The sequence below is a fragment of the Anthonomus grandis genome, chromosome 5 (genome assembly GCF_022605725.1).
Source record: "Anthonomus grandis grandis chromosome 5, icAntGran1.3, whole genome shotgun sequence".
Taxonomy (NCBI): domain Eukaryota; kingdom Metazoa; phylum Arthropoda; class Insecta; order Coleoptera; family Curculionidae; genus Anthonomus; species Anthonomus grandis.
The window spans coordinates 27,419,265-27,442,753 of record NC_065550.1 but is presented as its reverse complement, the minus strand read 5'-3'; the positions used below and the strand labels follow the sequence as shown (position 1 = coordinate 27,442,753).

The 23,489-nt window shown below is 31.8% G+C and overlaps 2 protein-coding genes across 3 annotated transcripts in view; one reads left to right on the top strand and one right to left on the bottom strand.

Moving 5' to 3' along the window:
- The window catches only part of LOC126735878 (transmembrane protease serine 9-like), a 134,670-nt gene that overhangs the window by 76,960 nt on the left and 34,221 nt on the right, over window positions 1-23,489 (top strand). The gene's annotated exons all lie outside the window — the stretch shown is intronic.
- Window positions 16,234-21,750, bottom strand: LOC126736761 (uncharacterized). The gene is made up of 2 exons (XM_050441291.1): window positions 21,496-21,750; window positions 16,234-19,635 (listed from the first exon to the last, which is right to left on the bottom strand). The coding sequence occupies exons 1-2, from the start codon at window positions 21,748-21,750 to the stop codon at window positions 16,234-16,236; spliced, it is 3,657 nt and encodes a 1,218-aa protein (XP_050297248.1).

Below are 23,489 nucleotides of genomic sequence, written 5' to 3'. Positions count from 1 at the left end.
TTGTTTTTAATTCTCAATTAAAGGTATGTTTAAAAACTAATGAAAATTAAAAAAAAATAAATATTTAAAATTATAAAAAAAATTAATTTGAGGATAGAACGATAATGAAAAAGAGTTATTCCTAAAGTCTCTATTTCCTTAGAACAACTAGAAAAATTATAAATCCTATAAAAAATATAAATTGCAAATTAAAAATAATTAAATAAATGCTATGCAAGTTTAGCTTATACTTTAAAAAAAGAGCTGAAATTTCTAAGCTTAAAGGATTGCTATAATCATTAAGTTTGATATTTGTCCAAGTTTTCTCATAAAAAAGAGGCTTGAAAAATATCTTTATGCACTAAAATTCCGGTAAATAAATTTTTGAAAGAAATACAGCTTCTTATCGGATTTATTTTTGTATTATTTTTTTTTTGATGTTCTAATGAGAATTTAAAAAAATTAAGTTAACATATAAATCTTTTTATTAAATTAGTGAAAAAAATATATTTGCCTAAGAAATAAATATTTGACTCGATATTTTCGTTCAAAGTTTTATTAAAAAGATATTTTAAAATGTTAAATTTTTATTTTGTCTGTCATAATTTCTAATTTTTTACTTATTTAAAGAAAGAAAAAGAGTCGATTATGGTAAAATTTCAAAATTATTCCAAGAAGATGATATTTTAGTTTTATTTAAGTCAATGGATTTATAAGATTGTTTACTTCTTTCATATTCTGAAAATTAAAAAAAAAATTAAAATTTTCCAGAAATTTCTGCTAGTTTTAAAAAAAAAAAATCATATACGTTTCTGCTGAAGAATATGTTTAACATGAATAGCAAGTTAATATTTAATTTGGCAAATTTTTACTATGTATAGTTTTAATTTAAAAAATTCTTTATGTTTGGTTTTAAAAAATCCGTAAAATAATTTATATTCTTGTGTCTAAAATGAATGTCTATTAAATGCCATTTAATTTTCCATGTATTTTAAGAAAAATATCTCTCGAAAATTGTTATAACATAGTTATAAAATAAAACCAAAATACATTTTTTAACATAACTAATTTAATGAGTTACTTATTTAATTGATTTAAAAGAAAAATTAATAATTATTAATTCATATTTATTTTTTTTATTTACTTATTTTTTTTTCAGATTTTACTTATAACTAATTTAATTCGATCATTTATTCTCATGTATATGACGATTTTTTAATTTCTTAAGCTTTTTTTTAAATCCATAGATTTCACTGGATAATCTTACATAGGTATATGTATATGAAATAAATTATTTTTAAAATATTAAAACCATGACTAAATAATTTAAAACATTACATTTTTTTGTTTTCTTTCTGACCCACATTTATTTATTAAAGAAAAAACAAAAAAAAATCCATTCTAGTATATTTTTTTGAAATATTACATTATTTTTTAAATAGGATATAATGAAAATTTTTTTTTCTTGTTTTCCTATGTGCTAAAATAAAAATTTAGTGATTTTTTTAAGTACTTTTTTAAAATTCATCAGTTGGTCAAAAATTTACATATAGTATATTAATATACCCCGTATCTTATATGTTGTTAAAGACTTTAAAAATTATCTTGATGCTGTGTTCATTTTTATAAATTGGAACGTGTTGGTCAACACGTATTATGAGGACCTAAGATTTCGTTAGTCTTTCTAGGCTTCAACATGTCTGATTTCTCCTATTAATATACTTGATCCTGTCAGATTCATCCATCATCTTCTAATTGAATCGTTGTATTGTTTGGTCAGTTGTAATTGCAAAGCTTAATTGCAAATACCTTCCAGACTTTTCGATATCCTGTTTGTATCCACTGCCACTTCATTATTTCTATCTCTAATAATCTGTGCTGTTTCTTTATTATATGTATATCCCAGCTATTTCTTTCACATTTTTGTGTAGCTTAAAAGTATCATTAAGAGAACTGAGATATTCAGCTTCTTCACACCGGGAGTAAGATATTTTTCTTTTGCTCTTATAATATTTTTTTTGATTCTTCTTTGTAGGTCTCTGTAATTTTCCAATCTGAATTTTTGCATAGTCCTTATTCTTCTCTCAGCTCTAATACTTCTCGGATTATCCATTCGTTTTTCATTTAATTCGTGTCTGTTATTTTAGAGAAACTTTTCGTTTGAAATTTTAAAAGCTTTTTTTTATATTATATCTACATCCTTGAACATCACTGACCGAAGTTGTGGTGTCGAATTGATTATTTAAGTATTGTGTCTACTCATTCTGAATATCCGTATATATGAGGAGTTTTATGTCGAATCTTTTCTCCAAATTTTTCATTTGTTGTCATTTGAGAAAATTTTTGTTTTTAAATATCGGTTTTTAAAATCTTTGTCCCCCGATACAAAAAATTAAATAATAATAAAAAAACTTGTAACTGAATAATTTATCCTCTTAAGCCTATTTCTATTAAATATAAATTCTCCAAATAATTTCATATATATGCCTCGACAAATATTTGTTATTCATTAGATATTACGATATTAAAAACGTGACATAAAATATTTTCAGTAATAGGTCCGTTTGCAAAAATAACCAATCAAGGTGCAATAGTTACTCAATTTAAGTTTTTTTGATAAATTTCCGAAAGGCTTTTTATTAAATTCAAGTGCAATAGCTTTGCTATAGTATCAAACTTTCAGAATATTGGATCAAGCTTCAAGACAACTTAAAAAAAATCATTACAAAGTCTCGTTAAAAAATTCAAACCTGAACCCTAAAACTTTATCGTATAACGGCCTTAATTTTTCACCATCCATCAGCCAATAATAACATCTTGTTTCTCCTCTTAGCAAGTTACTTAATTGACTAATTAGTGTATTAAAAGTCGTTTTTATTATCAATCCGTACATTTAGCAGTGTTAATAAGAACCTGGGCTGAAAGAGGATGAAGTCAATTATATTATACAGGATGATTTTCATATCCGGGCGCATCCGCGTCAACTTGTTCTGCTCCTTGCTTTTGCCGCTAAAACGTTTGTTTGCGTTAGCGAATGCATACGTTATTTTATAGAAAATATGCGGTGGATTTAACATGCTTGTTAAAGAATTCGAATTGACATGCGAATTTAAGTATTTAATTAAAATTAAACGACGAGGAAGTCGTAAATAAGAAAATATGGAAAAAAAGTTTCGTCATTTATTAATTGATTGGTTTTACTGGAGTGGGAGGAAGTAATTTTCTTCTTCACGTGCTATGTCCTCCTAGGATTACATTCATAGACGCTCACTACAAAAATGGCGTTGCAATTATAGTCAACAGCAAAATTAAAAAATCTGTCTTTAGTTATACGCCAGTATCAGATCAAGTAACTTTTCTTCAACTAGTAGCTCAACCTGACGATTGTTCAAACGTATAAGTTAGTGCACTTGTGACAGTTACGAGGAGGATGTTGAATCAATCATCTTTTGCACTTAAAGCATGTAAATATTCAGATTTAACTTTACTATTAGGAGACTTTGACGATAAAGTCGAAAGAGGTGAATACGGGCGGACGGTAAGAAAATATGAATTAGGTTCGCGAAGTTGAATTTTTTGCGTATATCTTAGTTTCGTCATTATCAACACCTTCGTACAGTAGCAAGAAGATTGTATACATGTTATTAAAGCATCATTAATTTTAACTTTTACTCTATTTCGCGCGGAATATGTACCACATTTTTCTTCCATTATCTGGGCACGATGTGCAAGGTCGAAGCACTTATACCAGAGCAACGACGGTGAAAACAAGTAAATTTTTGGTGTCGGTACTAGGTCAATCATTTAAACAATTTTCAGTTTAAAAAACCATTGTGTGATGGTGGTGAGCCTGGACTGTAACTAAGGGGATCCCCGTTAAGAAGACCACAACTGTCTTATTCGGTAAGTGCCCATTTGAGTAGTGTGGTACATTCATTTTTTTTTACAATTTTCTTACTTGCGTTAGCAATTACTTACAATTTTCAAATACAGTCCACAACCTTTTTCAATTTTCTATTTATGCATTGACACATGTAAATCAAATGCTGATAGGCTCGATAGGGAAGTGAGAAACCAGATCAACTACATCATGATCAAGGAGCGATTCAAAATCAGCATACTCGCAGTCAAAACGTATCCAGGAGCAGACCTTCACTCCGATCACAATACAATATATTACGAAAAATTTCACAAATACACAATTCATTTTAAAGACACAACTAACTATAGATATTTTAACAAAAATTAATGTGATTCTTATTTTCCATATTATGTCAATTAAACAATGAATCCATTAAAATGAAACGAAAAATGTTACTAGACCACAAATTAGGACTGTGTTCAAAATTTTTCATTTCCTGCATTGATACAAAGACAGAAACTAAGGAGTAGAGGAGCGGAGGAGGCACGAGTAGTAACTAGGAGAAAATTAAAAATTCAAACAAAATTGCAAAACAAGTGAATCGATTTTTAGGGGATTATATTTTATGACGAATGGCAACTACGTAAACTGCTAATCAAAAATAATTAACAAATGCACTTTAAATTACTTTATCAATAACTTTTTAAAACTATTATAATTTCGTGTAGTAAAGTGTGTTAGTTTAATATTAAAATTTTTTTGGTTATGACTTCCTTAGATTTTTGTTTTTAACTTTTGCGGTAAAATCTAATTCGGAAGCAAAAATAGCATATTTCTTTGCAAGTGAGATTTGTTAAAAAAATATGATTGTATTTCATTATTTCTTTTAGAACCGGTAATATAATGATGATCAAGCTCAGTGAAAGAATTTTTTTGTTGAAATAAAGACTTGTACTTAATAATCCTCTTAGGTTTAAAACATTAAATTCAGAATAAAAATTAATTGTAGGATACTGAGAAATTGTAGAATACTAGAATTATCTTTATGATTTTGTTTTGGCACACCTTTAAAATCTGCAATGCAGTTTCGCGAAGACCACACCAAATTGGTAAACAGTATCTTAAAATTGACTCTACAAGGGAATTATAAACTATTTTTATTGTTTTTCCATTTAGAATGTTTCGAAGCTGGTAAAATTTGTAATATAGCTTTCGAAGTTTTTTCGCCGTTTCGATAGCGTGCTCATTCCAGCGAAGATGCTGATCAATATATCAGCCTAAATATTTAATTTTATTTCACATCACAACTCTTACCTTTACATCTTAAGCTCAAGAAACCAACACTTACATCAGCAATATGACGAATAGTTAGCAAGCTGCTTAATAGTCGTGAAATCCGAGACAAGGTTGGTTTAAAAATCAACAAAGCTATACAGTCACTGAACCTCGAAAACATGCTAGACAGTCAGAAAGCATGGATTTGGTTAAAAACATCAGATCAGCAGACCAGAACTCAAGCAGTCAAGAAATACCACGACAAAACCTTAGATGAATAACAAGATCTTGGATCTGATGGAATTACGTCGGAATCTTAATAATGTATGAAACCTAAAAATTTAGACCTAAAAACGAATATAAAGGAAGATGCGCAACACGACACTTTTATTTTTGCACAAGAAAATCAAAGATGCTGGTAGAACTAAAAAACTTAATCGGTCCGCGGCACTTATATTAAACAGGGGTGACAAAGTTACCTACTTAGACTCTAATGAAAAGAGGGAAGAGTGAATGAGGTTCACATAATCAAGACAGCTCAAACTAGAAAATTCACTGGACTAGATGACGTCTATTCGGAAGTACTCAGGCTTTTTTACGATTAATCAAAATACAAATAAATTGATCACACTCTTCAACAAAAAATATAAATACCAACACACATAAAAATAATTCCTTAAAACAAGGAAAAAGGTCCTTTTGTATATTTGATTTTAATATAATGATGGTGGTAATTGACATAAGTCCTTTTCCTCAAAACAATTTCTTACATTTTATTATTTAAGTAGGTTAATTTCTTTAAAATATTTTACAGAAATAAAGAATTAACATTATTTCAAAAATGCCTGTTTTTAATTCAACAATACGAAGTCTTCAAATTATTAATATATGAAGATATTAAATTATGAACGCGAGTATATTACGAGATAAGATTATGTGTTTTGGCATAATCTTTAAAACAAGAGACCAAGTACTTGGTCTTAAAGAACTAGCATAATGCGTCTGATGCCGTTCTTCTCTGATCACTCCGAAGTCCGACACACTTAATCCACTACCTTTTTGCGTTGTTCTTGTGTAAAGTGTGTTTCATGATTTTGATTGTACCAAACTAGTTGGAAGGGTTATTTTAAATAATTTAGCAATGGATGATCTGTTAAAAACTTGATCTGGATGAAAATATTACTAAAACATTCAGAGATAAGTTAAACAATCATGTTACTGTTTGATAATAATGGCGACACTAAGGCATCTTGTAGGCTTTGATATTGCAGGATCGCGTACGCGTAGCCTAATTTTATATGTGTGTATTTATGATTTATTTATCCTCATGATTAGTACGATATCTAAACATTTTAAAGAAACTTAGAATTTAAATCAGACAGATAATTTATTATACAACTAAGTCATTTACAATAATTAAGACGAATCACATTGCAAAAGAACTGCTTAAGAATGCAGTTGATAGACACCTGCACCAAATGTATTGTGAAGCAGCTCATAAAACTAAAAGTATCTCTCGAGACGATTATCTGGAGAGTCAAATAGTAGTTTACTTATCTTTCTATAAAAAAAGGAGTTCTTGAGCCATGTCTATAAAGTTTAAGATACATAAACTTTGATGTAAAGAAATATCTCATAAGAAATATATCAAAGTCATGGGGGTTACTTTAAAGGGAAGTAAACAGGCTTAAATTGAGGAATTTCTTTTTTGAGTGAAGTGATTGGTTGGAGTCTGTCTTCGTCACACTACCTAAGAAGATATGGCTACCGAATATGTTCTCATTCAGCGAGGTATAAGGCAAGAGTGTTTGCTTTCTCCACTGTCTTTAACATTCTTTAACATTAATTATTCTGGAAAAATTTTCGTCGACGCATTTGATGAAGCACGAGAAGGAATTTTTTTCAACGAAGAGTAATAAATAACTTGCGTTAGATAGATAGATTGGTATAATATGTACAAATTCAGTACTTATACAAGTACAATTCAATTAAAAAATTAAATGACAATATTTAAATTAAAATTTGAAAACTACAAAAAAAAACAGGTAATGAAACGGCACTACAAGTTAAAACTGAATCCGAGATACTCCTCAAATAAAAAGAAGGCTGCACGCAACAGATACCTCCTGATTTGTTCTTTAAATTGATTAAAGTTGAGACCTTTAATTTAAGCTGGTACGCAATTAAAGAATTTGAATGCTAAATATCTCGAACCATTTGTGGATCTTTCAAGATGACCAAAGTCAAGTACAAGATTACTGTTGTTTCTTGTGAGGTAGGTGTGAAAATCTTTATTGTTTAACGTGCAACAAACACTGCACAATATACACACATGGTAAGGTTAAAATTTTAAGACCTCTAACGAGAGATTATACAGATGCATTTTTTTATTACCCAAACCCCTTCTCAATATGACAAAAATGATCCCAGGAAAGAATAGCATAAGTTAAAATAGAATGGAAGTTGTAATATGCAATTAGAAGTGTAGCTCTTGAAGTCACTTGGACCAGACTTGTCTTAATAAGAATAGTTCTCGAGGCAGCCTTTTTAAGAGACTTACAAGGTGTTGCTCTCAGGTTAATCCTTCATCCAAATGAACGCCCAGAAATTTAACTTCCATTCCACATTTAGGCAAGGAACCATGTTCAATTTTATTGTTATTCCTAAGAGTGAAGTTAATACTTTACTATTTTGAATTGTTTAAAGATAGACCATTTGCTAAAAACTATTAAAATAGATTTTGCAAAGATTGTGAGAAACCATTTGAATAGCGTTATACGGACGATACAGTTCTACTGGTAGGAAGTACCGATGACTTGCAGGTGTTACTGGATAGGGTTGTAAAATCAATGAAAAATGGCTGAAATTAAATATTGGCAAAATCAAAGCTATGAATATTCAGAAAAATGGTGAGCCTTTAGCAAAACTTAGCACAGGTAATCAACATATTCAGCAAGCCTCTAGCTTTAGATATCAGACGAACCGTAAGGGGGATAGCACGCCGGAAATAAGGTTCTGTATCGAGCAGGCTGGAGCAGCATGTAGTAACATGAAGAAGGTTCTTACGAGACCAATTCTGTTTCCAATTTTGTACTATGAAATGTGAACTTTAACAAAAGCAAAGTATAAGAATAGAAGCATTATAACGTAATAATGCTTACAATAATCCTGTAACTAGAAGCAATTGGGATGTAGTGCTACAGTCGCCTGCTACAAATATCATGGGTAGACATGAGTCCGAAACACTGAAGTGCTTGTTCGCCTTCAAAAGCAACTGGAAGACATTTTAACCATCAAGAAGCGTAAGTTGAAATATTTTGGACATGTTATGAGAGGGCAAAAGTACCTCATTTTATATTACAGAAATTCATGCAATCTAAGAAAGGTGTCCAGAAAAAAAAACGCACGTCCTAGCTAAAAAACCTGAGAGAGTGATGGTATGGTGTTAGTTGTATAAGCTTAATAATCGTCGACGTCTTAAGAAGTCATCGCACGTGAAGTACTAATAAAAAAAAACAATAAACAGGGCAATTTTATGCAGGAAATTTAATTAGGTCCATCTATGCTTCGGGTGCAGATTATTTTAAGCATACTTTTTTTAAAAGCAATTTATGATGTATCTGAAAACTTTGACAAATTATAATCAATGATACAAGCCTCCCTCCTTAATTTAACAACTGAAACAAGTTTAAAAAAAAAAAACAAAAAAAAGCGAACATTCTTAAGTGTCACAGTCAACCCCCTCGAGGCAGCTTAAGGGCGTTTTTTTTTCCCTCGTAAACATCGCATGCACGCATCTCTCGCAGTCTAACAACTAATAACATGCTCTTATACAAAATTAATTTGTTCGCAGATACTGTAATTACACGAAACCGACCTTATATCAAAGGAAAAATTAACCTGGGCACTTTTATTGCATACAAAACGGCGCCAGCATACAGAATGCCCTTTCAAGAAAAGTGCTGTAATTTTTCTCCGTAGGAATTTTGTCGCTCTTAATCAGCCTCGAGATCGTCCCGCTGAATATGTAGATTATTATCTCCGATTTACATTATTAATATTTAAATTAACTATTTAATATGAGCAGTTTGGCCTGGACGAAATCGCTGGAGCGTTGCCGGATTATGAATTAAATCGGCTCGGGCGAGGCTCGGTTCTTTGGTCCGACTCCCACATTAATAATTATTATAAATTAAAATTGACGTGCTAAAAATATATTTGGTTCTACTAGCGGAAGCGATATGTACTTATTTATGCTTAACAGGTTTATGTATTTAATTAAATGGGGGATGATTAGAACTGAAATGCAAACTGCAGTGTCCAGATCTTTCCTTTGTCAAAGTTGTCCTTTTTAGATTCCAAAATTGGCGTTAAAAAATGTCAAATTTCAAACGAAAGTATATTATTTAATCCAACTACACTAAAAGCAAATATCACTACAAAGATAACCTGGCTAAAAGTCCTGGAACTCTTTTTCAAAAATGTTTCTTATCGAAGTTGAATTAATAACTCTATGGAGGCAAGATCTTATGAAAAGACTTTAGGAATTTTCAATTTTTTTTTTCAGAATTGGCTGCTTAAAATACCACATCCCAAGGACTATGACCTTGGGGATAATTTTATTAGATTCAGAAGAGTAAGAATATAAAAAAACCATATTCAATTATAAAGAAGCACTCCATATTTTTCTCGCAATCGTCTTCCAAAATGTGGGTTTTTTTGTACTTTCAGACATGGATTTTTTCGGAAATATATTTTTTTGAAGTTTAAAACTATCAAGACAAGATCTTGCTCTACAAAATACGTTGGATTTCACTTTCATTCAAAGACTTTTTTGACAAAAAATGTTTTTTTTTATAAGTTAGACTAAGTATACAAGGGGAAAGATTTTGCCTATATTACAACTATATTACGAAAATACTGGGTTATAATGGCATTTGGGTAGATCTTAATTTTTGTTAATAATTAATGTCAAAATAAAGATACCAATCGAGCAGGTGAAACCTATTTTTACTGTTAATAAAATTGCAGCTGAAGGTAAAACATTAAATAAAAAAATAACTGCTACTCCAGATGGAATTCCCAGTTTTATAGCTAAAAATTATGCATTTATTCTGTGTAACCACTTAAGTCATCTTTTTAACCTAATAATCAAAACCAGCCAGTTTCCCTTTATATGGAAAACTCCCAAAGTACTTCCCATACACAAGAAAGATGAACTACAGAACATTGAATATTATCGACCCATATTTATTCTATGTACATTTCCTCAAGTTTAATCAAAACCGTCGATAGATTAACATGGTTTATTTACCAAAAGAACATATATAACCAATTTTTGTATCTTATTCCGATTAATATTCTCTATGTTCGATGAAAAAAGTCAAGTTAATGTGATATATGTTAACTTCAGCAAGGTCTTTGACCAAATAGACCTACTATTAAACCTGTATGTCAATGATCTGATTTTAAATATCTCTTGCAATCTAGCCTATTCCGACGATCTGAAAATCTTCTGCGATATCACAGATTAGATGGACGATATAAATCTTAACGTTTTTAAATGCTTATCATAGAATCAAAACCCCATTAATATTTAACTATACCATTGGCAGATTCAGTTTATCCAAAACGAAATTGTTTAAGGTCCTAGGAATTATTTTTGATGATAGGCTTACATTCGTCCCTCATATTGATTATATAGTGGCTACTTCCTCAAGACTATTGGGGTTTATTATTGAAAATTTCAGACTTTTTAGGAATTTACTTCCTATGATAATGCTCAATTTCTTTTTGGTTCGATCCAAGCTCGAATACGGGTCAGCTATATTAATTCCCTTGAATACATTCAAAGGCGCTTTTTAAAATATCTTTTGTACCTATCCAGTTAGAGCTAATAATCACTATTATCTGTTATTCAGGGTTCAACTTAGAAGATCTTGTTTTGAGAAGAGAGACTCACTCTGTGGCATTCTTGTAGAAATTGCTCAATGGTTACATAGATTCTCCAACTTTTCTTGATTATATTTCCTTACAGGTGCCACGCCCGTCCTCCAGAACAAATGTTACTTTTGCTATTGGTCGTGCCAGAAGCAGCACTTAGTTTCATAGGTGATTTTGAGGATTAATACACAGTGAGTAGGACATTCACTAGAAAATGGGTTTACTTTTTCTATTTCTGTTTTGTATGTACTTTTTTGTAAATATTACATTTACAATTTAATTTCAGCTCTGACTATGTTAAATAATTTAGTCCATAGTAAGGGTTTTTTGTGTTAGTCTTCAGTACTTTGTGTGTTGTATTTTATAATTGCTAATTTTTATTCTACTGTAATTGGGCTCTGACCTGTTGGATCATAAAGATAAATAAATTAAATAATATTCACCCTTCGAGAAATCCAGACAAAAGAATTCATGAAATAGTTACTGACATGATATTGAATAATAACAAATTGTTAAATATTGTATACATTTGGACCGCTCTACAGAGTCATTGAGATGACGTATAACTTGTACACATCGCTATGAATAAAAACTTATGAATGCATTAAATAAATAAATAAAAAGAAACTCACCTCTCAGAGCACGAATTCTCGGTCTCTGAGGGACCTTTTCTATTGGTTCAGCTTCTTTTTTATCTCCTTCGCTTACATGCTAGATACAAACCATCTTTTGAGATATATATAACCGTTAGCTTGGTTTTTATTGATAGACATGCATTATCTTGTTGCAACAATGAAACGGGACCCAATCCAACATTTATTTGGGAAAATTATGAGTAGTAGTACCTTTTTTCTGTAATAAATTCTAGCTATTTGTTTCAAACGAAAAGGGTTGGTTTTTCCTCCAAATCTTATACTACCTCAAATCATTATCGATTCGTTATATCCTTGTCCTACTACTCCCAAAAGAAAAGAACTCACCCATTTTTTATTCCAATTAACTGGTTCTTGGTTAGAAGTTAGATTTTTATTAAACATGTCCAGCTAGTGTTGGAGATAATGGTCAAAATTATGACTGAAAAAGAGACATAGCGACAGTATATACAAAATAGACATGGCTCATACATGATACTTTACAATGGAAATAAAACAAAAATGACACGAAAATGTTTTATTATCATTTATGCAGTTTGTTCATACTTCAATTTCTCCGAATTAATATTAAGAGTTAAAAAAAGGTACGCCACTGAACACTTTGTGCGGCCGATATAAACGGTCACAAATGCAACAATCAGGATGGGGTAAAAGCGGGGTTGCTATAGGCGTGCCAAGACTTTAAGAATTATTAAGTTAATTTTTTAATTTATTAATCCTTTCTTTATATGGTGGAGAGCTTAAGAAAATTAGCATCCAAACCAAAACCAACCAAATTATTAATTATTGATACTAAGTTTATTGATACTAAGTTAATCGTGCACTGCGATGGTCTATAATTTACTCATGTAAGCAGAATTTCATAGGTTTACCCGAGACCTAGGAATATCAGTTGATCTGTTATGGGATGCCGTTAAAGTCCTTGATGCCATTTTCTAACTTTATTCGTTTTTTGATATCTGGGTCATAAACGATTAATGGCACTGGAAGATGTATCAAAATTGTTGTGTCCCAGCTTCCTACTGTTCCAATTGCTCGTAGTCTTTCTTCTCAGGTCCCTCCTCTTCTTTTCTGGAAAATTCCCAGATTTGCCCTGTTTTTACGATATTTGACTTCAAAATTGTTCTCTAAAAATGCCAGAATTAAAAAACTAAGAAGCCTATGATCTTGAGGATAATCTCAAGATCATCTATTGGGTTAAGCAGCAAAGTATTTAATAGCAAGAGTATAAAAGTATAAAGAATCGGAAAAGTATAAAGAAATACATCACAGTTTTTCCGCAATGGTCTTTCAAATTTTGAGTTTTTCAATGTTTTAAGTCCTTCCAGGTAAGAAGGTTTTTCACTAAGATTTTTTTCCTGAAGTTAAACTGCTATAGTAAATAAGATCTCATCACATGGATTACAAAAAGGCCGAGTTATAATGGAATCTGAGTAAAACATAAGGAATTATAGCACTTTAAGAAATAATAAATATACTCTTTTTTGACCCCTTGTCCATTAGACGCACTCAGGCAAATGCCCAACTAAAAATGCCATAATATACTTTCCTAGGAATAATAAGCCTGAACACAGATATGGTGTAGCAATAATTGTTGGCAAAATGACAGACAAATCAGTAATCGGTTTTACACCTCTTTCTGACAGAATTCTGGTGCTAAAGTAACAGCAGTTATTGTTATACAAGTATACAAAGTGTTCCTTGAAGACGTGCTAATATTTAAGGGGGTGATTCTCGGACCCATTTTAAGAAAAAAAAGTTTCTATGAATATATGTCCTAAAAGTTTTACTTTTGAAGATACAGGTTGTTAAAGTTTTAAAAAAAAATCAGTTTTTTAATAATAACATAAACAATATTATAGACGTTTTTATGAAATTCGGTACATATATTCTATGCATCAAGAAGCATTTTCTGATGTGCAAAAAAAAATATTTTCTGTGCTAGTGGCGTCCCGACAGGTCTTCTATTGAATATTTTTAGTGAAAAAAATATTACGCCACTGCTTTTTCTTAAAACAAAAATTACTTTTAAGATCCTCAATTACTTTTTAGCAAATTTGATTAATTGTTTTTTTTGTCGTTCAACGCATGGTTTTTGCTTAAAAAAATAAAAACAATTTTACTTCCCTAAAAATTTGATGCGGTGTAAAAATGTTTTTTCGTCGATTGCAAGCAAATTAAGGGATCAGACTTATTACAAGAAGTATGAAAAGTTAAATAATTTAAGAAATACTTATGTTTTAACGTGTTTAAAAGATGAATGGGAGTAAAAAAGTGCCATAATACGTCTTTATTTAACGCAAATAAAGTCGCCTATGCATGTGGCTTATAGCTTTTTAGGGAATAAAAATTGTTTTAATTTTTTTAAGCGAAAACTAGGCGTCGGAAAAAAAAACCAAAAAAACAAATTTGCTAAGAAATAATTGAGGATCTTAAAAATATTTTTTGTTTTACGAAAAAGCAGTGGCGTAGTATATATAGTAAAAATATTCTATAGACGACCTGTAGGGACGCCACTGGCTAAGAAAATATTTCTTTTTGCATATCAAAAAATGCGCCTTAGTGCATGGAATATACGTACCAAATTTCATAAAAATGTCTACAATATTGTTTAAATTATTATTAAAAAACTGATTTTTTTTTGAAAACTTTAACACCCTGTATCTCAAAAGTTAGGACATTTAGGACATACGTTCATAGGAACTTTTTTTTTTAAATGGGTCCGGGTATCACCCCCTTAAATATTAGCATGTCTTTAAGGAACACCCTGTATAAGCCTACTGCAGAAAGTAATCAAGAAATTGAAACTTTTTATGAAGTCTGCTTCAAACAACAAAAGAACATGATTTCACAATCATACTTGGTGACTTCAATACCAAAGTAAGACAAGGCGAAGTTGAAAACTACGTAAGAAAATTTGGACTTAGACAACGTAATAATTATATTAATATCGATTAGTAGATTTTTGTCAAACCGAAAATTTGATGGAATTGAATTACGGAAACTTTTTTTAAACTCCCAAATCGAGGACAGTACTCGTGGAAATTCACAGCAGATGGTATTTACTAGAGGTATCGTAAGAAATCAAATTGATTTTATTCTGATAAAAGAACGAGATAAGAACTCTGTTAAATCAGTAAATACTTATACGAGGCAGATATCAACTCTGATCTCAATCCTCTAATAGTAATAAAAATTCAACTCAAATTCACGAAAATAAAATGATCAATTAATGTCACTTTTTTAAAAGACCTAGGAGCGCGACAAAAAAAATAGAAGAAATTGAAAAAAACATTATAAAGCTTAACACAAACTAGTTTAAATTTCACAAGGCAGGTTCAACTCTACTAAACAAACGCGAAGCAAAAAAAAAATATGGATGAATGAAGAAATGTTAAAACTGATGAACAGAAAAAATAAAATAACAACAACAACATTAATATAAATATACAAAACTTAACTCCCAAATCAAAATTTAAAACAAGTATGCAAAAAAAAAATAGCTAAGGAACAGTAAGGTGATAAAATTTATGCAAAATTAGACATAGAAATAAGTAACAACAAGCTAAGTAGTAAGCAAAGCACTATTTGGACTAAATGTTCTTATGTAGAGATGTTTAGATGCAAATCAAGATATATACATTTATTTTGTAGACTTTGAAAAAGTTCTTGACCAAATTCAATACGAAAAATTAATAAAAATATTACAAAAGGAAAAAATGAATACTCGCGATAGCAAACCTGTACGGGAGACAAGAAGTTAAAGTTGCATGAGATGAATGTTTATCCGATCATATAGAAATAAAGCGTGGTATTTGGCAAAAGTATATTTTGTCTCCTCTTCTTTTCAACGTTTATAATAAAACAATCTTTGAGAAAGTTCTTGCAGAAGGAGATGAGAAATACAAATTAATCGTCAATAAGTTAAAAGTTTAGATATTACGACAATACTGATGGGATTTGGGCTGCATCCAAACCCACAACACTTGAGGGCTTTCTTGTATCTCTATTTAGGGCTACGAAGGACCAGCTGGCTATGTGAAAAGGGCACCAAAACAGAAACGCGAAAAGTACTTTAAACAATTTAATTTAAAACCATTTAGTTTTGAGTGAGAGAATTTGTTGTTCTTATTTAAAAAAAAATGCGAGCGGGTGGGACAGAACGGCGAGACCGAGAGTCTTCTTAAACAACCATTATCTAGGAACGACTGACGCCAAAAAATCGGATGATGCAATTTTCCGTAAAAACCGTTACCTGCGCGGGGGTGTGAGGAAGCTCGTCGCGACCAATAAAACGAATAGGAATGATTCCGGGAATGTATATCTTGTGACGAATTTTTATTTAAGTCGACTTCTATTGTAAATGTTGTGTTTTATTTAATTTGGGTATGTATAAAGGTGTGGATGATTTATGTGTGTATTTGAATTGTTTTTCTTTATGTTGCAACTGGTTTTGCAACATTCTCCCCCCTTTTGAAGCATCGTTGCTTCTAAACAAACAAAAATTTAAAAAAAATCATTTTAACCATCATTGGGCAAAGGTGAGGGTAAAGGATATAATTTGGTAATCGGGCGTACAAATTTTCCATCTTTAGTTTTAATTTTCACCACACGAACCCTTCCATCAGGACCTTTAAAAATTTCTAGAATTCTACCTCTTGGCCAGTATAGGGGTGGAGTGTTATCTTCTTTTAATAAGACTAAGTCGTTCTCTTTTAAATTACCTTTTTCTTTTAACCATTTAGGTCTGTTTTGTAGCCTACATAGGTAGTCCTTTGACCACCTTTTCCAAAACAGTTGCTTAATTTGGGTACACTTTTGCCAATGAGAAACTCTATTTTCGGGAACGTCACTAATGTCTTTTTCAGGGTAAGCTGTAATATTGGAACCGATTAGAAAATGAGAAGGGGTAAGATACTGAAAGTCTGAAGGGTCATTTGATAGGGGGCACAAGGGCCTAGAATTCAGTATAGCTTCAATTTGAGTTAAGATTGTGCTAAATTCTTCGTATGTTAACTGCATATTACCAACGAGTCTATATAAATGATATTTCGTGCTTTTAACAGCAGCTTCCCACAGGCCTCCCCAGTGTGGAACTTTGGGAGGGATGAATTTCCAGTGAGTCTCGTTTTGAGACAAATAATTCTTAATCTCATTAGTGACCGAAGATTTATTGAAAAAGTCATAGAGCTCTTTTAATTGATTTTTAGCACCTAGAAAGTTTGTGCCATTGTCTGTGTAAATTATTGAGGGATTACCACGCCGAGAAATGAATCGCTTGAGTGTCATCAAAAAAGCTTCTGTAGAGAGACTAGTAACCACTTCCAGGTGTATTGCTTTGGTCACCATGCAAACGAAAACACAGATGTAACCTTTTATTATTGGGGCTTTACGCAAACGTGAAGATTTGATCTGGAATGGGCCACCAAAATCAATTCCTGTTTTTTCAAAGGGCTTAGAAACTTGTAACAATCGATCTTTGGGTATATTTGCCATAAGTTGGCTGGCGGGACTAGAGGAAAAACGCGCACAAGTGACGCATTGCCTTATTATCTTTTTTGTCTCTTTGAGTCCATTCAAGGGCCAAAATTGGAGTCTAAAATTAGACAAGACATTCTGAGTACCACTGTGTCCTAAGCGAAGGTGTTCATGTTTTAACATTAATCCAACTGTGGGATTATGGGAGGGCAAAAGTAACGGGTGTTTTTGCTCAAAACTTATGTGGGCATTTACTAATCTACCTCCAACTCTTAGAAAATTGTTTTCATCCAAAAAGGGTTTAAGTGAGTTGATGCTTTTATTTGAAGCACATTTATTCTGGTTAAGCTCTGCGATTTCTTTAGAAAAATACTGACCTTGCAAATTTTTAACGATTAAGTTTTGAGCTTTTTCTAATTCGCTTATTGATAAAGGGCCTTTAATTTTTTGTTCCGGATTTTTAGCGATTTTTATATTATGTAGAAATCTAAGGACATAAGCTAACGTTCGTTTTAATCGGGTAATGCTCGAGAATTTTTGGAATATATCATTCCAATATTGGAAACTACTTTTAGTCTCCGTGACTACACAACAGAGTTTTTTAGAGGAAACTTTTTCCTCAGGGAGATCTACAATTTTAGTTGGGTTATCCAAAGTATCCAAAATTACTCTTGGATCTTGTAAAAAATGTGGACCAGAGTACCATGCACCAGAATCCAGAATTTCTTGGGTAAAAATACCCCTTGATAAAATGTCAGCGGCGTTTTCACTTGATTTTATGTGTCTCCAATAAAAATCTGAAGTCAAATTCTGTATTTGGGCAACTCTATTTGAGACGAACACAGACCATGTACTCGGCTCTTTTTTACACCAAGCTAGGGCAATTTCTGAATCTGACCAAAGATTTACTGATTCAAAGGATATTTTTTCTTTAAAAATGTCAAAAATTCGGGAAGCAAGATTTGCTAAGAGCAACATAGCACACAATTCAAGCCTTGGAATTGTTTTCGTTTTTATGGGAGATACCTTGGACTTTGAGGATATCAGGGAACAAGAAACAGAGTCCTCATAAATTGTGCGGATATATATGCAAGCACCATAAGCTAGCGAGGACGCGTCTGCGAAACCATGCAATTCAAATTTTTGAATTGGTTTATGTGAAAACAAACATCTGGGAATTTTTAAATTGCAAATTAATTTAAGATGTTCTAAAAATTCTTGCCATTCTTTGAGAATATGTTCATCAGATATTTTTGTGTCCCAATCGACCTTACATTTCCAAAGTTTTTGCATGAGAATTTTACCTTTAACTATAATTGGGTTAACCAAACCAAGAGGATCAAAACATTGGGCCAGAGTAGATAAAATAATTCTTTTTGTAGGGAAATCACATGGGGTTATTTCAGGAACAGAGATTTTTAAACAGTCATCAGTAGGTTGCCATTTTAGGCCAAGTATTTTGCTTGGGGATTTATCGAGATTTAGGTCATATTCTAGGGACGGGCTTTTTTTAAGATATTCTAACAAATTGTGTGAGTTTGAATTAAATTTATGGAGTGTGAAACCAGCACTATTTAGCAAAGAATTTAATTGGGCATTTAAATCAAATAAATCTTCGATTTTATCACATCCTCCAATAATATCGTCCATATAACATTGTTTTAGCAACGCATTAGCAGCTAGGGGATATTTATCTATATTTTTGAGCGCTACATCTTTCAAAACACGAGTTGCAATAAACGGTGCGAAATTTGTACCGTAGGTCACGGTTTGTAACTCTATACATTTTAAATCTTCATTCGGGTTTTCTCTCCAGAGTATGTTTTGAAGAAAGTTATGTGCCGGGTTAGTTTTAATCATTCTGTACATTTTCATTATGTCAGAAGTGAGAGTGTATTTAAAAACGCGAAATCTGCACAAAATATCAAAAAGTTCTGGTTGAACTTGATAACCCTTTAGTGTTACATTATTTAACGCGAATCCCGATGACGTTTTTGCTGACGCGTCAAAGACTACGCGTAATTTTGTTGTGATAGCGGAGTCCCGAATAACACAAAGATGTGGAATAAAATATTTTAAGTGTCCCGTTTTATTGTAAAGAGTCAAAGGAACGTATTTCGCATGACCAAGTTCAACATATTCGTCTATAAACTGTTTATATTCGTGAAACAAATCCGGGTTACTTTTAAAACGATTTTCTAGGGTTAAAAAGCGTTTTTGAGCTATTTTAAACGAATCGCCCAATTTTAAGTGCTCATCAGGGGATTTAAAGGGAAAATCAATTTGGTATGAACCATCATCTAATATTTTTGTTGTTTTTTCGAAGATATCCTCAGCAAGTTTATCTTCCGGGGATAAAATTGATTTTTGGGGAATTTCTTCGATACTCCAAAACTTGGTGAGAATATTTTCTAGATTATCTTCCCAGCTATTTCCCTCCGGGATCTGTGTAAAAAATGAATAATGTTGTTGTTCACAATCAAACAAATTTAAAGATAAGTTACCTGAGATAATCCATCCGAGGTGAGTGTTTATCAAAACCAACGAGTTATTTTCAAGCTTACAAATTCCAGGAACCAATAAATTGTAAAATAAATCTGCTCCTATAAGAATATCTACTTCCGAGGGAATGTAAAAATTGGGATCAGCCAAATCGAGAGAAATAGAATCAGGGATATTTAAATTTTTTGGCTGAATTGGGTTTTGTGGTAACCTATTAGTAATAATATTTATTATGGCGCAAGAGAGTGAGAAATTTTTATTTTCTATTTTTGAGTGTATCAAGAGATTTACCATTTGGTTAGAGACAATTGAGTTTTGGGAAATACCTGTAGTATTTAACACTTTTGTATAGGGAGTATAGTTGAGTTTATCTAATAGCTTTTTGGTAATAAAGGAGATTTGACTCCCGTTATCTAGGAGGGCTCGGGCTGTGATAATTTTTCCTGTTTTTGAAAACATTTCAATCTGAGCAGTTGCTAAAAGAACTTGATTTCTTTGGGTGGCTATACCACTAAAATTATGTGGGTCCTCATTTGTACTGGGCGTGCAAGTATGTGAGCTTCTGGGTGAATATTCATCAGTGTGTTGATTGCTTGAGTTGTGAGTTTGAGTGGGCAAATGTGTGGCTCTGTTATTGTGATTGTCTTCAAAGTGAGGAGTATTTCGACTGAGTGAGTGTGAGGGCGCTTGTCTTGTGTGGTTATTACAATTTGGTCGTGATTGAGAATATTGAATGCGTGCATTATTTACTACATTTTGTGTGTTTCTAGGGATAGGGTTGTGTGTAGGGTTGTTTCTGTTTTCAGAGCGATAATTACCTTGTGATTGTGAGTGTGAGTTATTTTGTGCAACATTTAAATCCGTATGCATGAGTGTGTGGTGTCTTCTTTGACATATTCTACATTTTGATTTTGAAAGACAATTACTTGTAAAGTGTTTATCACCCAAACAATTAAAACACAACTTTTTTGATTTAACAAACTGCTCTTTTTCATTCAGATGCAAATTTAAAAATTTTTGACACGAGTAAATGCGGTGATTAGCCAAGCCACAATAAAGACAAATCGAGTTTTTATTTTTAGAGTTTTGAAAATCATCTGATTGCGCGTGAAAAGAAACTTTTTGTTCACTTTTTTTTACAAAATATTTACTTGTTGAATGGGGCTGAGAATCACTAATATTTTCTAACATCATGCATCTTTTTTCCAAAAAATCTAAAAAATGTTGTAAACTTGGCAACGTGTTATAATTTCTCTCTTGTTCAAAGCCTCGTTTTGTGTTAAAATCTAATTTTCTTTCAAAAATATAAATTAGCAAATACTCAAAGATTTGTTCTGTAGGGATATTTAATTTTTTTAGACATTCTAAATTTCTCTTGATTGTAACAACAAATTCTCTCAATATGGGGGATGTACATTTACTTATAGGCGATATGTCAATCAAACTACTTAAAAAACTATTTACTACACAAGTCAAATTTTCATATCTAGATTTTAAAATATCAATAGCGATTTCAAAATTATCATTAGTTAATTTCAAAGTTTCAATCAACTTTAAAGCTTCACCTTTAACCGTAGATCTTAAGTACCATAAGCGTTTAACATTAGTGAGATTTGTATTGTCAATAACAAGTGCAGTGAACATTTCAAAATATGACTGCCAATTTAAAATTTGACTATCAAATGGGGATATATCAATTTCAGGTAAATTTAAATTTGAATTAAAATTGGTGGATAAATAATTTTCTTTGGGAACATTTTGAGTTTCAGATAAAAATGAAAACCTTTGACAAACATTTCTAACTATTTTTATACAAGTGTAGTGCTTATTTTCTAATTCTTCACGATTTTCTTCATCATTTTCGTCCAATTCCTCAATTTCATCTTGGGCTTTACAGTACTTATTAAAGTAAAATTTAAGAGTCTCTTCGCGGGCCTGAAGATCGGTTACATCTTCTTGTACAAACGCGTTCTGGTTTTTTGTCAACCAGTTATAATACCGGGTAATTGTACTTTTCGCGGATTTACGGTCTTTTTTAAAGAGTTCTAAATCAGCCATCGTGATTTTTAAAGCAAACAAAACAACAGTCCGAAAAAAGTCTAATTTGACCGCACTAGTGTAAATTTAGCCAGCGAAATTAATGCGAGAGAGTCAACAAGTTCATTCATAAATAATTGGAACAAACTCACCAAATTTGGTTTTCTTGGGCTGCAATGGATCCACAATCCATACAAAAATCTGGGCCTAACAGGGCAAAATCTCACCAATTCGTGCTTCAAAACTGCGCGACAGGCTCAACAAGAGCAAAACTGCAATCTGCTCGTCAATCCTGCTTCATCTCAGGATCAATCCGGGGCTCACTTCGATACAATTTAGGGCTCGATCTGTTAAAATTAAGGGCTTATCCGGCTCGCTAGGACCATAAAATGATGGGATTTGGGCTGCATCCAAACCCACAACACTTGAGGGCTTTCTTGTATCTCTATTTAGGGCTACGAAGGACCAGCTGGCTATGTGAAAAGGGCACCAAAACAGAAACGCGAAAAGTACTTTAAACAATTTAATTTAAAACCATTTAGTTTTGAGTGAGAGAATTTGTTGTTCTTATTTAAAAAAAAATGCGAGCGGGTGGGACAGAACGGCGAGACCGAGAGTCTTCTTAAACAACCATTATCTAGGAACGACTGACGCCAAAAAATCGGATGATGCAATTTTCCGTAAAAACCGTTACCTGCGCGGGGGTGTGAGGAAGCTCGTCGCGACCAATAAAACGAATAGGAATGATTCCGGGAATGTATATCTTGTGACGAATTTTTATTTAAGTCGACTTCTATTGTAAATGTTGTGTTTTATTTAATTTGGGTATGTATAAAGGTGTGGATGGTTTATGTGTGTATTTGAATTGTTTTTCTTTATGTTGCAACTGGTTTTGCAACAAATACAGTAGTTTTCTGCTGCGAAGAATTAATAACTCTTGTTAACGGTATGGACTTGATATGAATTTGAAGAAAATAAAGAATATGGTTATCACAAAACAACAATATATAGAAGTTAACTTAACAATTGATAACATTTCTACTGAGTTTAGAAAGAGTCCAATTTTGCAAATACTTATGCACAATAATCAATAAAACTACTAAACACTTCCAAGGAATGAAATCCAGAATTGAGATAGCTACAAAATATTTTATCAAACTTAAGAAACAGACATAAGCAGCTGAAATAAACAAACTGGTAGCGTTTGAAAAATGGTGCTATCATCACAAATTGCAGATTTCGTGGGACGTCAGAGTTACAAGCGTCAAAGTTCTGCATCGTATGAACAAAGAAGACATTTATTAAATGCTAAAGAAAAAGAAACTCGAATATTTTGCACACATTATTACAGGCTTAAAATATCAATTTCTTCAAATTATTAAAAAGGGAAAAATTTAGAGGAGGCGTTATTAGGATAGAAGAAGAACGATGTACAACTGCTATACATAATTATGTCGCAGATGTCAAGCTGGTACATGACGAAGAAAAATACTCCAAAATTGGCCTTCAGAATGACCATGCCAGGAAATTTCCAGATTACTACCAGATGGATTTTTGACTTATTGTTTCCAGAAAATTGAACTCGTTTATAATATGTAAGCCCATTTAGTTATGCATTAGACCCTAATTTATCTATATGAAACGTTAACTTCTTCGTCTCTCTCCTTATTGACTTGCATACCTTGATTCCTCATTATTTTAGCAATGACTAAAGTGGTACGTTACCAAAACCATTAGAATATTAAGTAAATAAAGTAAAT

Coding starts and splice junctions, on each gene's coding strand:
- LOC126736761 (XM_050441291.1), bottom strand. CDS start 21,750: ATGGCTGATTTAGAACTCTTTAAAAAAGACCGTAAATCCGCGAAAAGT. Junction 19,636..21,495: donor ACTACACTTGTATAAAAATA/GTTAGAAATGTT, acceptor TTTTTTACACAG/ATCCCGGAGGGAAATAGCTG.